Genomic DNA, 14,625 nt, shown 5'->3' on the forward strand with positions numbered 1-14,625 from the left:
GTTGAATTTGCATTTGGTATCAGTTCAATTGAAATTTCAATGTGTAGGCCAAGGAGGCCATCTTTAAACTGTAAAAATAAAAATAAAAAAAAAACAGTAGCAGTAGAAACACTTCAAATCATTTAGGTTAATTTATAAAAACAAAAGATGAATGCACCAGCAAGCTCAGCAATATCGAATACCACACAAGAAAAAGGATAATTATAGAATCCAGTTCCTTGATGAAGAATATAATTATCATTAACTTGTATGTATCTGTGCAGAGATTTTGATGAACCCCAATCAAATATGAGATATTTCTATATGACTTTCTGGCCATCTTTGATTCATCTGTGCCTGCTAAAGACATGCTACAAGACAAGTTCACAAAGCATCCCATTGTTGAAATGACTCGATCAAGAAAGGGGTACAAAGAATCCCTTAAACAATGGCATTAATGAGAACAGGACGTTCCTGTCTGGAAGTCTAAAAGAACAAGATGAAAACATATCGGGGCGCCTGCCAAGAGTCCCACAATAACATTAAAGGAGCTGCAGGATGTAATGGTTGTTCCCTGTATGTGACAACAATCACTGGTATTCCTCACATGTCTGGGCTATGGGGTAAGCTAGCTAGATGGAAGGCCTTTCTCATGAAAAACATGATAATTCAACCAGTATACGAAGATATGTGTAAAAATTAGTCATTATCTGATAAACCAAAGTAGAACTTTTAGGCATAATCTTAAAATATTTGTTTGGCACATAAGACTGTTTGTTTCCCATATTGACAGTGAAGCACATTACGTTCAAGTTTTTTTACATTAATTATACCTTACATTTTAATAGGGATGTGCTGATCATTTTATATCCACTGCATACACACAGGCAGGGGCGTAGATCACACAGGGGATTCAAGGGATATGTCCCACGCACTTTTTATAAAAAGTAAATTCATCCCCCTCACTTTTTAAGTGGAAAGTTGTGCTTACGACATGTGGACGTTTTAATGGAGCAATGTATATAAATGCGGATTGATTTAACATTCAAAGAGACAGAATAGTCTATACATAGATCTATACACGTATCCATGGCAATCAGTCACTCACTTGTCACGTCATCATCACACACCCTAGTACTGTAGCTCGAGTCGCATCCACGGTCCTGCTCTGTATCCAACATTCGGTTGCGATGAGCTCAAAGCGGCAAAAAACGCTTTACTCCTTTTTTTTTTACAAAAAAATCAAGCAGTGTAAGTTGCCATATGGTATCCGAATTGTGTTGCACAATGTTTAGTAACTCTGCCTGTTGCAGAAACACTTTTGGCAGTTTTAAGTAGCTTTATATATTGAGATATATGTTAGTTTTAACACTGTGTAAAATTCTACTACTTTTAAACAAACCAGCCAGGAAGCTTAAAAGTAGTGACACTAAATGTGTATTTCATCTCATTGTATAATTGATATCGTTTGTCAGTTGAGTTCAATACATATTTTCTTTCAATAGTTTGTTTTGAATCACTTGTTTTATTCCTGAAACATGGACTGTAGAATAGAACAAAATGAAGTATTATTTGAATGTGCAAGTCTCCATTACTGTGTGCCATGTACTGTGCATACACAAAATACAATTTGAAATATGTAAATAATATACTCTTAGTAGTATAATGTACAACTATACATTTTTGGGGTAAAAAAGGTACAAAAATGTCCTTTTAAGGGTACTGTCCCAGTGGCAAGCTGTTGTATTTCTTTCTTTCTTTCTGTTTTATAATCATATATAATCATAAAGCATATAAAGCAAAAAAATTATGATTAAAAATAAAACCTGTCAATTACACAACGGTTAACTGAAGAAAAAAAAAACAGGTAACACTAGACATTTCGCCCAACAAACCCCTTTTAAAAAGATGGCTACACCCCTGCACACAGGCAAATTATTTATTAAAATAACAAGTTCAAATCAGTGTTAATTTTTCTTTTTATTTTGAGAGCCAGTGTTTTTTAAAATAGTAATTATCTGTGTAAAAGTCAGTTCTACAAGTTCGACAGTGTTTGACCACTTAGGGCTCATCTGTTCATTCCTTTCAGTCTGTATTTCTAATTCTATTTTATATCTTTTTATTCTTCTTATGTTACAGAACAGTCGTAACAGAAACCATTTCTCTGCATGTCAGGTGTATGGTTATATTTGCATAGTGTGCGTTATTCGAAACTGGTTATTCTTTCAACTTTCAACAACGCTTGATCATGTATGTGAAAATTCATAAATACAATTTTATAAATTAATCTTATAAGAATAAAATCAAGAATAAATATTAATAATCATTTGTATCTTTTCCTGTCCTAGCAACAATGACTGAAACTTTGTATGACACTTCTCATGTTTATTGACATGATAAATCGCTTGTATTTCTCAACTGTAAAGTCACTTACAGATGCACAAAAACATCTGCCAATTGAATTAATGTAGATGTAATCAAAAGTACAATGTAGAAATGCAGGAACGTGATGAGAGAGTAATTGTTTAGCAGAGAAATCAAATGACTTAAGTAAAACAAATAGAATTTTATAAATATATACCTATAAATAAAATATATATAATATTGTATATATAATATACAGATAATAGTGATTTAAGGGCAAATTCCATTTTTTTTTCTTTAATTGTGTTTATTTTTAGTATAAAATAAAAAAATGCATGTAGTGTGGATGTAGATGTATAATTGTCAGCTTTTTCCTCCTCCTAGAAGACAGAGAAAGAAGTGTTCAGTTTAGGAGAAGCAGTCAGTATTTCCTTGGGGGAGGGGAAGAAGCACTGAGAGGATCCATTTGAGCAGTATGTTTGCTCACGTATCTCAGGTTGAAAAAACTAACACTAACTTGACTTCACACTGTAATCAGACCGCACCTCCTGGGAGCATGGAAATGTGTTGGAGTGAGACATTAACCTGTCTGTTTTATGCAGGGTCATTTACAGGAGTTATATTTTCCTATTCTCCTGAAATTTTTATTTTTATTTGGGTTTCTTACATCCTTTTCAGATTTCTAACCATATAGTAAACTGTACATTAGGAAGCCTTTTATATAAAAATGTGTGTGTGTTTAAATCGTCAGTCAGTGACATGTTTTAGAGGTTTACTAAGTGAACAATCATATACACTTCCTGGCCACTTTATTAGGAACCTCTGCTCCCTTTTTTACTGATGCACTTTTCAATCAATCATATGGCAGCACATCAAACATCTGGAGAAAAGTGATCTCAGTGACTTTGTAAACTGTTGTGCATGAAATTTCGCTTTATTTCTCAGATTTTTTGAATCATGTTAATAAGGTAAGAAAAAGCAGGATAGAAAAAAAAAAATGTAACCAAAAAAACCCATCTTTTTATTCTATTAAAACTCCATGCCCTTCCTGTTTCCTTTCTTACTTTTTTTTATTTAAGCAATTAACTATAGGGTGTCGACTTTCTGGGTGTCCCAAAAGTCTTCAAACACATGAGACAATTTTGCCAGCAGCACATTGGTTGCACCTTGTACAATGGATGTTTGTGGAAGTCCACTTCCTAGACCTAGACCAGGGGTCACCAACATGGTGCCCACGGGCACCAGGTAGCCCGCAAGGACCACATGAGTAGCCCGCTGGCCTTTTCTAAAAAATAGCTGTTCCCTACTTTGTTAAATCATTGTTAATAATTATGAGAAATCATTAGCATGATCAGTGTCTTTACATAGATGAATATTATTCATTATTAATAATAACATATAATAAAAGGTCAGTTGAGCACATTTGTTATTTCAGATCAAACTGAAAACTGTGTGTATCAAACTGTGTGTCAAACTTCACATTAATTGGTACCCAAGAAGTAGCTTTCGGTTTCTAAAGGTTGGTGACCCCTGTCCTCGACAATTCTTGACAGTTCCAGTCATTTCCAGTTTGTTAATAAGTTTTGCAACAGTCTTGTGTGCGATGTGCTCGCCATGTTTCATGATAAAGTTCTTCGTAATCTTGCAACAGCTTCCCGATCTACCCGTGACAATTATTTTGGTAAAAAAAAAAAATATTTTTTTCTAATGCATGGAGACTTGTGGGACAACCTGTACAATGACACATAAGATAAAACGTCAGATTTAAGAAGTCTTTTTAGTCCCTTTATTTTAGAAAGTAAAAGTGCAGGCACATGTTGAAAGGCTGAGAGTCAGAATGAACCATGTTGCTCTCTGGGCCCCACACCAGGCACGTGCACTAGAATATCAGTGACGTCAGTGATGTCTGTGTCGTTCTGTCACTCTTTCTCTCTCTTTTTTTTAACTCTTTGTCTGTCTCTCTCTTTCTTTTCTCCCTTTCTCTGTCTGTCTGTCTGTCTGTCTCTCTCTCTCTCTCTCTCTCTCTCTCTGTCTGTCTCACTCTCTTTCTCTGTATCTTTTTTTACACTGTCTGTCTGTCAGTGCAGGAGCTCAATTTAAAACAGGCATTGACTATTGATTGATGTATATAAATAGTGCTTGGGTGTAAACCGGTCTGCCTTTTGTGCCTATCAGTGGAATGAGCATGGAGATGGAGATGTTTTCTAAATGAATTCAACTAATACAATCAAAGAAATTACACCGAAAGAAAAATTGGACGTGTGTCAGTAAGTAGCACCACGTTGCTCGCTGGGCCCCACGCCGGGCACGCGCTGTAGCATATCAGTGACGGCAAGGAGGTGTGGTCTGGAGTCGAGACCGCGCCTTCGCAGTTCCACCAATCAGAGCGGAGACCGGCTTCTCTTGAAAGCAGCTGGTCGCTGATATAAAAGCGTCTCAGTTTAGCTGATGCAACTGTGGAAAGAGACAAATCAGCACGCTGACCCAGTTAAAGGAGCAGCGCAGGAAAAGCATCTCATACTGCCAGGTCGAGCGTTATCATTTTAAACTAGCTTATTGGTAAGCAACATGCAGAAATATCCTGTTTCTTTTTTGTCTAAAATAACATTATATGATTTTTTAATGATTTGAAATGAGGAAGTGCAACATATCAGTCTATTGCTTTTGATTCCGGTGAGGTTAAATTGATTGAAATGCGCGTAACCGTGATTTCTTATTCACATTATAGACATTTCTATGTCCTGGTGTGACTCTTAGTTTATTTCGGCCCAGTGGGATTTTTTTTTTTTTTTACAATTTATATTTTCCAAATAGCCTTGACTGCGAGCACCATGGCACAGTATTAGCTTAGCGACGCGTGTCTCATTTCCGGATTTTGATCCTCTTTCTGAAATGATATATTTTCGATATTTAAAATATCACACCACAGACTGCAGGACTGATGAGAAAGAACAGCAGATCATCAGATTTCACTGAATCCACCGCCTGGGAGCTAAACTGCTAAGAGTCCCGCTGTAGAGGTTACAGCTGAGAGAATAGCACATGATGTCTTTTCATACTAATATTCGCAAATGTATAGACACCAATACACACACACACACACACACACACACACACACACACACACACACACTGTGATCTACTGATCCAGTGCTGTGTGGATCATTACATCTGCGACTGTCCTTTTTCTGACAAGCATGCTTCATAGGGCAGGGCTTCTCTCTCTCTCTCTCTCTCTCTCTTTCTCTCTCTCTCTCTCTCTCTCTTTTTGACTGTCTCTCTTTCTGTCTCTCTCTCTCTCCGTGTCTGTCTCTCTCTCTCTGTCTCTCTCTCTCTCTCTCTGTGTCTGTCTTTCTTTCTGTCTGTCTCTCTCTGTGTCTCTCTCTCTTTCTGTGTGTGTCTCTCTCTCTGTGTCTGTCTGTCTCTTTCTCTCTCTCTCTGTGTCTGTCTCTCTTTCTGTCTGTCTGTCTCGCTCTCTTTTTTTGACTGTCTCTCTTCTGTCTCTCTCTGTGTCTGTCTTTCTGTCTGTCTCTCTCTGTGTCTATCTTTCTTTCTGTCTGTCTCTCTCTCTCTCTCTGTCTGTCTCTCTTTCTGTCTCTCTCTCTGTCTCTCTCTCTCACACACACTGTGTGTCTGTCTCTCTTTCTGTCTGTCTCTCTCTCTCTTTCTCTCTCTCTCTGTGTCTGTCTGTCTCTCTTCTCTCTCTCTCTCTCCGTCTCTCTCTCTCTCCCTGTGTCTGTCTCTTTTTCTGTCTGTCTGTCTGTCTGTCTCTCTCTGTCTCTTTCTTTGTGTGTGTGTCTCTCTCTCCATGTCTGTCTCTCTTTCTGTCTTTCTCTCTCTGTCTCTCTCTTTCTCTCTCTGTGTCTGTCTCTCTTTCTCTCTCTGTGTCTGTCTCTCTTTCTCTCTGTGTCTGTCTCTCTTTCTGTCTGTCTGTCTCTCTCTGTGTCTGTCTCTCTCTCTCAGTTGTAACCCTGACTGTATTTCAGGTTTAAGAGTGGAATGAGGATGTTATAATGCCCTGTTGGGTTGTTAATGAAGTGGGTGTAACTCTGAATGCTTTTTGTTCTTATGAGTGGAATGAGGATGTAATTACCTTGTTATAAATTAACCTAAAAAAACTCACTGTGAGTGATTAAAATCCCAATGAGATCACCCACCATGCAAATCATATCTATACTGTCATTATTTGCATTTTATGCTGATGTGTTACTGTAGCCTCTGCTCAAGACTCTCAAGACTGTAGTCTTTGCTCAAGTAAATGAGTGTAGTTTCCATAGAATTATTTTCCACTTGCATCTCTCTCAAAGTCAGTGAGATGTAACACAGACCCGTAGTTTTTGTTCCGCGTGGTCAGGACGCGAGGATTTCTCCTGCAGCCTCCTTCTCACCGCGCCAGAACGGGCGCACGTGACACGAGACGATCTCGTGGCGTCATTTTAATCGCCTCACGCGCCCGTTATTCCCGCGCGCTGATTGGCCGCTCGCGAAGGCAGGGCAGTATAAATACTCGCCTAACGGCCAGAGATAAGGTTTCGACACATGCGGCATTTGTCACGTCGCGTTCCCCCTGTGTCACATTACATCAAGCAGTTTATTTAGTTTGTTTCTATGACCTGATTGAAGAAATTCACCTTGGTCTGACCAGATACCGGCTGCCAGAACCCTAAGCTTGATTGTGTTTAGCCATCTAAAAGATAGCAACATAGCAATACGACAAAAGCAAAAAAACCCCCCCAAAACTTATAGTATTTATTGTCAAGGTTAATTTAAGTTATAAGGAAGGTAGAATATAACTTTTTCTTTCCTTGATTTTCAGTTTGTAGAATTGTATATAAACGTATACATGTATATTTTTCAGAGGTTCACTAAAATGCTTTAGATATAGTATGTGGAGCATTGTTTAAAAAAACAAAAACCTCCCATTTTAGTTATAATCCCTGCTTTATTTTCGACCCACTTTTATTCACAGGTAACTGAAGATGCCAGTGGTCCGTGCCCTGACTAAGGTGGCTAAGAAAGCCCTTCTGGCCCCTGGATGTGGTTGCCAGATTTCAGCAGTGGCAGTGCGCCATGTCAGTTTTTCTCCCCGACAAGTAACCAGTGCATCAGATGCCAGCTTTCACTCGGTGTCCTTTTCTGAAACAGATCACCCAAAAGTCCTTATCACAGGTATGACTAACAGTCACTTTATTTAATGTTGCTTAATTTCATGACTCATGATCAACCATTGTTGCGTTTACTGGATTTCAGCTTCTTCTCAGGAATTGTGCAACTGGTGACTTTTTAAAAAAAATTCCTGTTATTTGACTGTTCTGCTTTTTCGGTCTATTCCAGGTGGCCTTGGGCAACTAGGTGTTGGGCTTGCCAAATTGTTGAGGTAAGGATAGATATGTTTACTGTCTTTTTGAGTAATAGATGTCTAATCCTCCGGGTCATTGTATAACTTTCTCAGAATTTCCGATTTTCTGGAAAGTTAACCTGATGTTTTATTCTGTTTCATAGAAAGAGGTATGGGAAGAACAACGTGATCCTTTCAGATATTAGGAAACCACCGACCCATGTCTTTCACAGTGGTGAGTATCGTCTTTTCTTTTTGTATCTCATGTAACTGTAGTTCAAAAGCAGGTCTTTCAATGCTATTCTACTGTTACTTGTATAAACAAAGCGGTCTTTGTAGCAGTTTTTGATAGCAGGACTGTTCTTTTCAGTATCTATAAAAATAGTCTGTAGAAATGTAGAAAGCAGCTTCAGTGGATTATTTTCCAAGCAATTATACACCTGTACTACAGGTACTTATATTTATAGCTGTTCTTTTAACTAGCATATCATTATAACTCGTTCCTCTGCAATTCTCTGTAATTTGGTCAGAAAGACAGTATGAAGTAATTTGTACACTGCCATCTGTATTATATAATGGTTGTTTGACTACTTGGCATAAAGCCAGAAAACATGAGTTCTGATTATGGAAGTGGCATTTTTCCTGATCTCTCTACAGGCCCCTTTATCTACTCTGACATTTTGGACTATAAGAACTTGCGAGAGATTGTCGTGAACAACCGGATCACCTGGTTAGTGCATTACAGTGCTCTTCTCAGTGCTGTTGGGGAAGCTAATGTGGCCCTGGCCCGGGCTGTCAACATAACAGGTATGCCTGCATAAACTTAACGTAATATATTAAATAATTTATAATTTGCATTTAATATAGTAAGAGTAGTTAAAACTTATTTCAAATGCATGTAAAATGTTTTAGTGGCATGTGTTCTATGTTCTTAGGTCTTCACAACATTCTGGACATTGCTGCAGAACATGGGCTTCGGCTCTTTGTTCCCAGCACAATTGGTGCCTTTGGTCCAACTTCCCCTCGTAACCCAACACCTGATCTTTGTGTGCAGCGGCCTCGTACCATTTACGGTGTCTCTAAGGTCCATGCTGAACTAATGGGCGAGGTAAGATGCATGTGTTCTATATTCAGCTTTTCATAGTAGCTCAGAATATTTCTCACAGTCATCTTGAATTTCTTCTCAACCATTTGTTCTTCCATTAATAGTACTACCATCACCGATACGGTCTTGACTTCCGTTGTCTCCGGTACCCTGGGATCATCTCTGCAGATTCACAGCCTGGTGGTGGAACGACAGGTACAGTAACCTCAGTCATCCATCATTATATCTGTGTAATAATAAGGCTTTTAATAAGACTCATTTACAATATGATTTGGCCATAATCCTGATCCCTTTACATTGGTCCTTAATTGGTCCTGGAACCTACTACAAGCACACCCTGATCAAAGTTGATCATGCATTGATAGGAAGCCACTTAATTTGCTGTGTATCATTATCAAGGAATTCCATTGCACAAAAGACAAAGAATGTAATATGACAACATGACTTAAATGTTTTTCTAAGTCTTGCTCTGTCTTTGCTCTTTAGATTACGCTGTGCAGATATTCCACGATGCTGTCAAGACAGGCAAGTTCGAATGCAACTTGAAGCCGGACACGCGACTTCCTATGATGTACATTGACGACTGTTTGCGGGCTACGCTCGAGGTCATGGAAGCTCCAGCTGAGACACTATCTATGCGCACGTACAACATCAACGCTATGAGCTTCACTCCTGATGAGCTGGTGCAGGAGGTTCAGAAACAGCTGCCTGACCTGCAAGTCACATACAATATTGACGCTGTACGGCAGGGGATAGGTAAGTGTCAAGATCGCTAATGTGCCTGTATGAAGTTATATTAATATATATGAAGGTATATTAATGTTCCTGATGTGTGATTTTCTTGTCTAGCTGACAGTTGGCCCATGAACTTTGACGACTCTAATGCCCAAAATGACTGGGGCTGGAAGCATGAATACGATCTGCCAGAGCTGGTTCAGACGATGCTTAACTTCATTGGTTCAGAGTCTCAAATTGCCCATGCCAACTGAATCAAATTTAAGGAATTGAAGCTTGTACACACATATTCTAAAGACTGATAGCCTTAGAGAACAGAGATCCCTGGTTTGTAAATAATTATATGGTCTCTGTCTCTTTTGTGTCTGGATTATTTGGAAGGAAGTTATAAAGATGGTGTATATTACTGTAAGAGATATAGCATTTAAATGAATGGTGACTGTCAATTCTTACAGAATATAATCTCCCAAATATCTTTTTATTTATTACATTTGAGTATTTTTTTAATAATTCAATTGTAAAAGTGAAAAGAATTTGAATCAGACATCGGTCAGGCTCCAAGATAGTGGAAGCTAATAAGATCCTTTTTTCTGTAAAGGAAATGCAGGTGTTCAGTGGTGGGGCTAAGGGTCGGCTTGGCAATGGAACCATTTTTATATTCCTTACATTGTCCTTTCTGCTATGTAATGGTTTTATGATCTACATTTTGAGCTCACTGCCTTATGGTTAGTAGTCCAATGCCTTAACTACTGAACTACCATGCAGTGTGTGAACTTGCACCCTTTCTTAAATTTCTTGTGCACTATTTATCTATTTATTAGCTTTTGCTGACATGGAAATGATCTTATTTGTCTTTTTTTTTTCTTATTGGTAATGCATTTGTATTTTTATTATTTGTATTTCATATTATTATATGGACAATGATTTCTATATAAACCCTTATTTTTTAAGTATTTCATATGAGCTTGCCATGTTAATCGTTAATTTATGTACTAAAATGCTAGGACAGCCTATTAACAATGCAATGAATTTTTGTTATCATAAAATGTCGGCGATCAAAGGTTTTGTGAAATGTAAAAATGTAAGCAGCTGCTTTGCATTTGCCGGGGAGTGACAGTCACCCGAGGGTCAACAAGAACAAAAAAGTTATTATACATGTGTTAGAACTTTTATATTCACAAACCACACAGTTTCAACAACAGCATTAATAAAGACATCTTAAGACTTTGTCCTTTTGCCTCCCTTTTTTAAATCGGTTGGTAAAATCTTCTCAAATATTGATAATAGTAGGTGTTCTTTTTGCAACACCAATTCCAAACAAGTTTGTACATTGTGTAAAAATGTCATAAATCAATATTCTATTCACAATAAAACAACAGAACGTATCAAATGTATAAAGTGAGAATACCAGTTTCATGGAGATACTTTCAAAAGATGGTCAATTTGAATTTGAGGGCTGCAGCAGGTCTCAAAAAAGATCACTGTGTATCATCACTTCTGGGTCTGGGATCTTATGAGACAAGTTTTGGGAGAGGAATGGTGTCCCATATGTGTCTAATACAGGATTCTAGCTGCTCATAAGTTCTGGGTGTCCTTTGTTGTATTTTCTTGTTTCATGATACACCAAATGTTTTTAAATGATGAAAGGTCTAGACTGCAGGCAGGCCAGTTCAGCACCCAGTCTCCACTACTACAAGGTAATAGATGCAGTATGCAGTTAGCATTGTCCTTCTCAAATATGCAAGGACATCCCTGGAAAAGTTGTTTTCTGGATGGAAGCATTTATTGCTATAAAACCTCTATATATCATTCAGCATTGATGGAGTCTTTTCAGATGTGTAAGCTGCCAATTCCACAGGCACTAATGCACTCCCATACTATCAGAGATGTGGCTTTTTTAACTGAGCGCTGATAAGTCGGATGGTCCCTCTCCTCTTTAGTTTGAAGGATGTGGTGTGAAAAAATAAATTGTTAATTTCTATTTGTTTGACCACAGAACAGTTTTACACTTTACCTCAGTACATTCTGATTTGCCCCTTGTGCACTGAGATTTTTCCGGATTCTTTGACTATTTTGATGATATTATGTACTGTAAAGGATGAGATATTCAACTGTTTTGCAATTTTATATTAATATTTTATGTTTTTCTGAAATTCTTATTATTGAAATGATCAAAATCCACAATTTTTAGACACAGTTTTTCACAGATTGGTAAAAATGGCCAATCTTTACTTCTGAGAGACTCTGCTTTCTAACATACACTATTTATACCCAGTCATCTTACTGACCTGTTGTCACTCAACAGAATTACTTACAAAATGATTCTCCAGCTGTTTAATTTTAATAATTCTTACTTTTTCCAGACTTTTGTTGCCCCTTTCCAACTTTTCTGAATGTGTTGCAGCTAAATTAAAAATTATCTTATTTTTCCCTTAAGATGGTACATTTCCATAGTTACATTTTTTTTATGTTTTCTGTTCTATTGTGAATAAAATATAGCATTGTGAGAATTTCACATCATCGCAATCTGTTTTTATTTACATTTACTTAAAAAAAAAATGGGGTAGTAAGAAATAAACATATTATTAAACCTTTGTTGGACTTTTACATAAATCCTTTACAGAAAATTAAAACATTAAAAGGCATCAAGAGCGCATGCCCTTTGTATGACTCCAGCAGGATATGAAATTGCTTAAATAGGCGTAATGTTTCCAGGAGTGCAAACTAATTGCTTTGATTGTGCATTCATTTGCACTGTGCCTGTTCAAATAAATACAAGTAATCTACAGTATGTAGACTTAAAGCCTGTTCCCCATCATGATATTAAAGATTACATTGTGCTACAAACCTGACAAACTAAAAGGTTCTCATATTGTCTTATATCACAGACATGTTTTATAACATAAAAAAAAAAAAAAATTCCAACAGCAACATCATTTTTTGTTATTTGCAGCCGCTGGCTTCTTTTTTTTGTTACTGGATAAGTGAGAAGACAGTATATATTCCCTGCATGCTTAAATCAGGCTACATGGCACAGTATCCCGGGAACTTCTGCAGAATGTGTAATGTGAGCAAGATAAGGCAGGCAAATAGCCGTAAATAATCCAACTCATGATTGCGATAAATAAATGCAAATAGTCCTGTTTGTGTCTAGTGTTAAGGCAAGGGTGGCAGTGTGATATGTAAACTTATTTAGCCAAGACATGTGAGAAATTCGGAACAAACGTTTTTTTTCTAATCAAAAAATGTACATTAAAACATATTAACAGCAGTAATATTACCGTATTTTTGTCACACATTTTCTATAAAACAATAACCATACTGAAGTATTTAATAGCTCTTTTATTGAAATCCTGAATAAAATATTGCCCGCTGTGCATATTATTTAAATAGAAACACTCTAGTTAGGTGTGTACACAGGTAGAAATGCAAAAAATTTTAACAAATTCTCCTCTTCTATTACATAATGTTACATAATACTGTAATAAGCATTGAATGTTATGAAACATATTATTTGGGCAAATAAGCCCAAATTCATATCATAAATATTTTTATTTGTTGGTTGATTAATAATAAGAATACAAGTATTATGTCTATTATAGATTATTGCACTCTCCTTGACCCCAGAGGTCAGAGCTCAGTCATTAGAAACTAATGATATTTTCAATAATGCTAGACAGATTCATAGATGTGACTCCATGTACTCATGTTTCGGTTGTTAATATTCTCTATTCAGGTCTCTTCTATAAAGTATAACCAGCTCTTTGTTTGACCAACAAAAGGAAAGGGATAAACCCTGATGTTGATGTGTGGATGTTAATTCCATGGATATTTTATGTATGAATAGCTGGTCTTCAGATGGCATTCTGAGCATGGCATATTTTTTTTTAATGCCAAATCATAATTGACATACCTACCGCTATGGGTAGTCATGCTGATTTTCATATACTTGCTTTGTAGAGCCAAAACAGTTGACCATGACTAGGACACTGCAAGGTGTAATAGATGCATGAACAAAAAAAATTAAGCTACAATATTTTACCAAAATGCTTCCTATTACACATGAAGTGTTATGCAAGATGCACACCCCCTCTGTTTGCCCAATTAGAGAGGCAGAGACTTGAGCAGGCCTATTACACAGAAGCTGGGCATGCAGTGAGATACCTGGCTCAGTCTCATGATAAGTCTGTGTTGGAAATGCCAAAACACTCTGTGGTGTAGATTTTTTGGCAAGCTATTGCTATGTGAACTCTAAGTAACCAACCTGCACTGTCATATAAACATGTTGTTTTAGAATACTTTAAACAAGCTTGTTTCCAAAACATGGCCATTTTAATATTGCATTTTAATATACTAAAGCTGTTTGTATAGTACATAATACATATTGTAAAATGCTTGTTTTAGATTTTTAAGAGGAATACTGAAATATATCTGAAAGCAAAACATTTCCATTAGAGTTAATTTGTGAAAACAACTCACAACATTTGTTTTTTGGAATTAATCCAGAGATGGACTGCTGATGTTGACCTTTTGACCTTCTTTGAGGGATGTGGAGAGCATGTATGACAATAGGTTTCAGTCAGCAAAAATCCAATTTTAGGTTTTTACTCCCTTGATTGCTTCAAACAGCATACGCACAGTCACAGCTGACAGCAGATTAACTTTTAACCTTTAAACAGAAGTACAATATAAAAAACGATTTTTTTATACATAATATTGCAAGCAGTGACACTAGCAAAATGCTTATTTGATGAAAAAGGATCCTTTTTAAAAATAAAACAAACATTGCTACATACACAACTATCATTTATATAACTTTTAAATACACACGATAGTCCGTTTGAAGGACACAGCGGTCTATTTAACATTTGTTCAGTCATAAATAAACACCTTTTATGTTTTTTTTTACTGATTATTTATAGTTCTCAACACAAGACAAATAAATCTTATCATTACACATTTCTCGGTCAACCCTACTATAAAAGAGATAAGACTCAAGTTTATAGCATAAATATATACTGTATGCCGTACCAGATTTAGATACAAAACTTGGCAAGCCGTCCTTTCTGGCTTTAGTTATTGTGAAAAGAACAAAAAGCTCTGC

The 14,625-nt window shown here is 36.8% G+C and overlaps 1 protein-coding gene across 1 annotated transcript; it reads left to right on the top strand.

The window, feature by feature from the left end:
- The first annotated feature begins 4,753 nt into the window (after positions 1 to 4,753).
- Positions 4,754 to 10,750, top strand: tdh (L-threonine dehydrogenase). The gene is made up of 9 exons (XM_046835601.1): positions 4,754 to 4,902; positions 7,313 to 7,512; positions 7,678 to 7,720; positions 7,846 to 7,916; positions 8,339 to 8,488; positions 8,617 to 8,789; positions 8,891 to 8,981; positions 9,273 to 9,542; positions 9,636 to 10,750. The coding sequence occupies exons 2-9, from the start codon at positions 7,323 to 7,325 to the stop codon at positions 9,773 to 9,775; spliced, it is 1,128 nt and encodes a 375-aa protein (XP_046691557.1). The 5' UTR covers positions 4,754 to 4,902; positions 7,313 to 7,322; the 3' UTR covers positions 9,776 to 10,750.
- The last annotated feature ends 3,875 nt before the right edge of the window (positions 10,751 to 14,625 follow it).

Source organism: Silurus meridionalis, chromosome 23 (genome assembly GCF_014805685.1).
Source record: "Silurus meridionalis isolate SWU-2019-XX chromosome 23, ASM1480568v1, whole genome shotgun sequence".
NCBI classification, from domain to species: Eukaryota; Metazoa; Chordata; class Actinopteri; order Siluriformes; family Siluridae; genus Silurus; species Silurus meridionalis.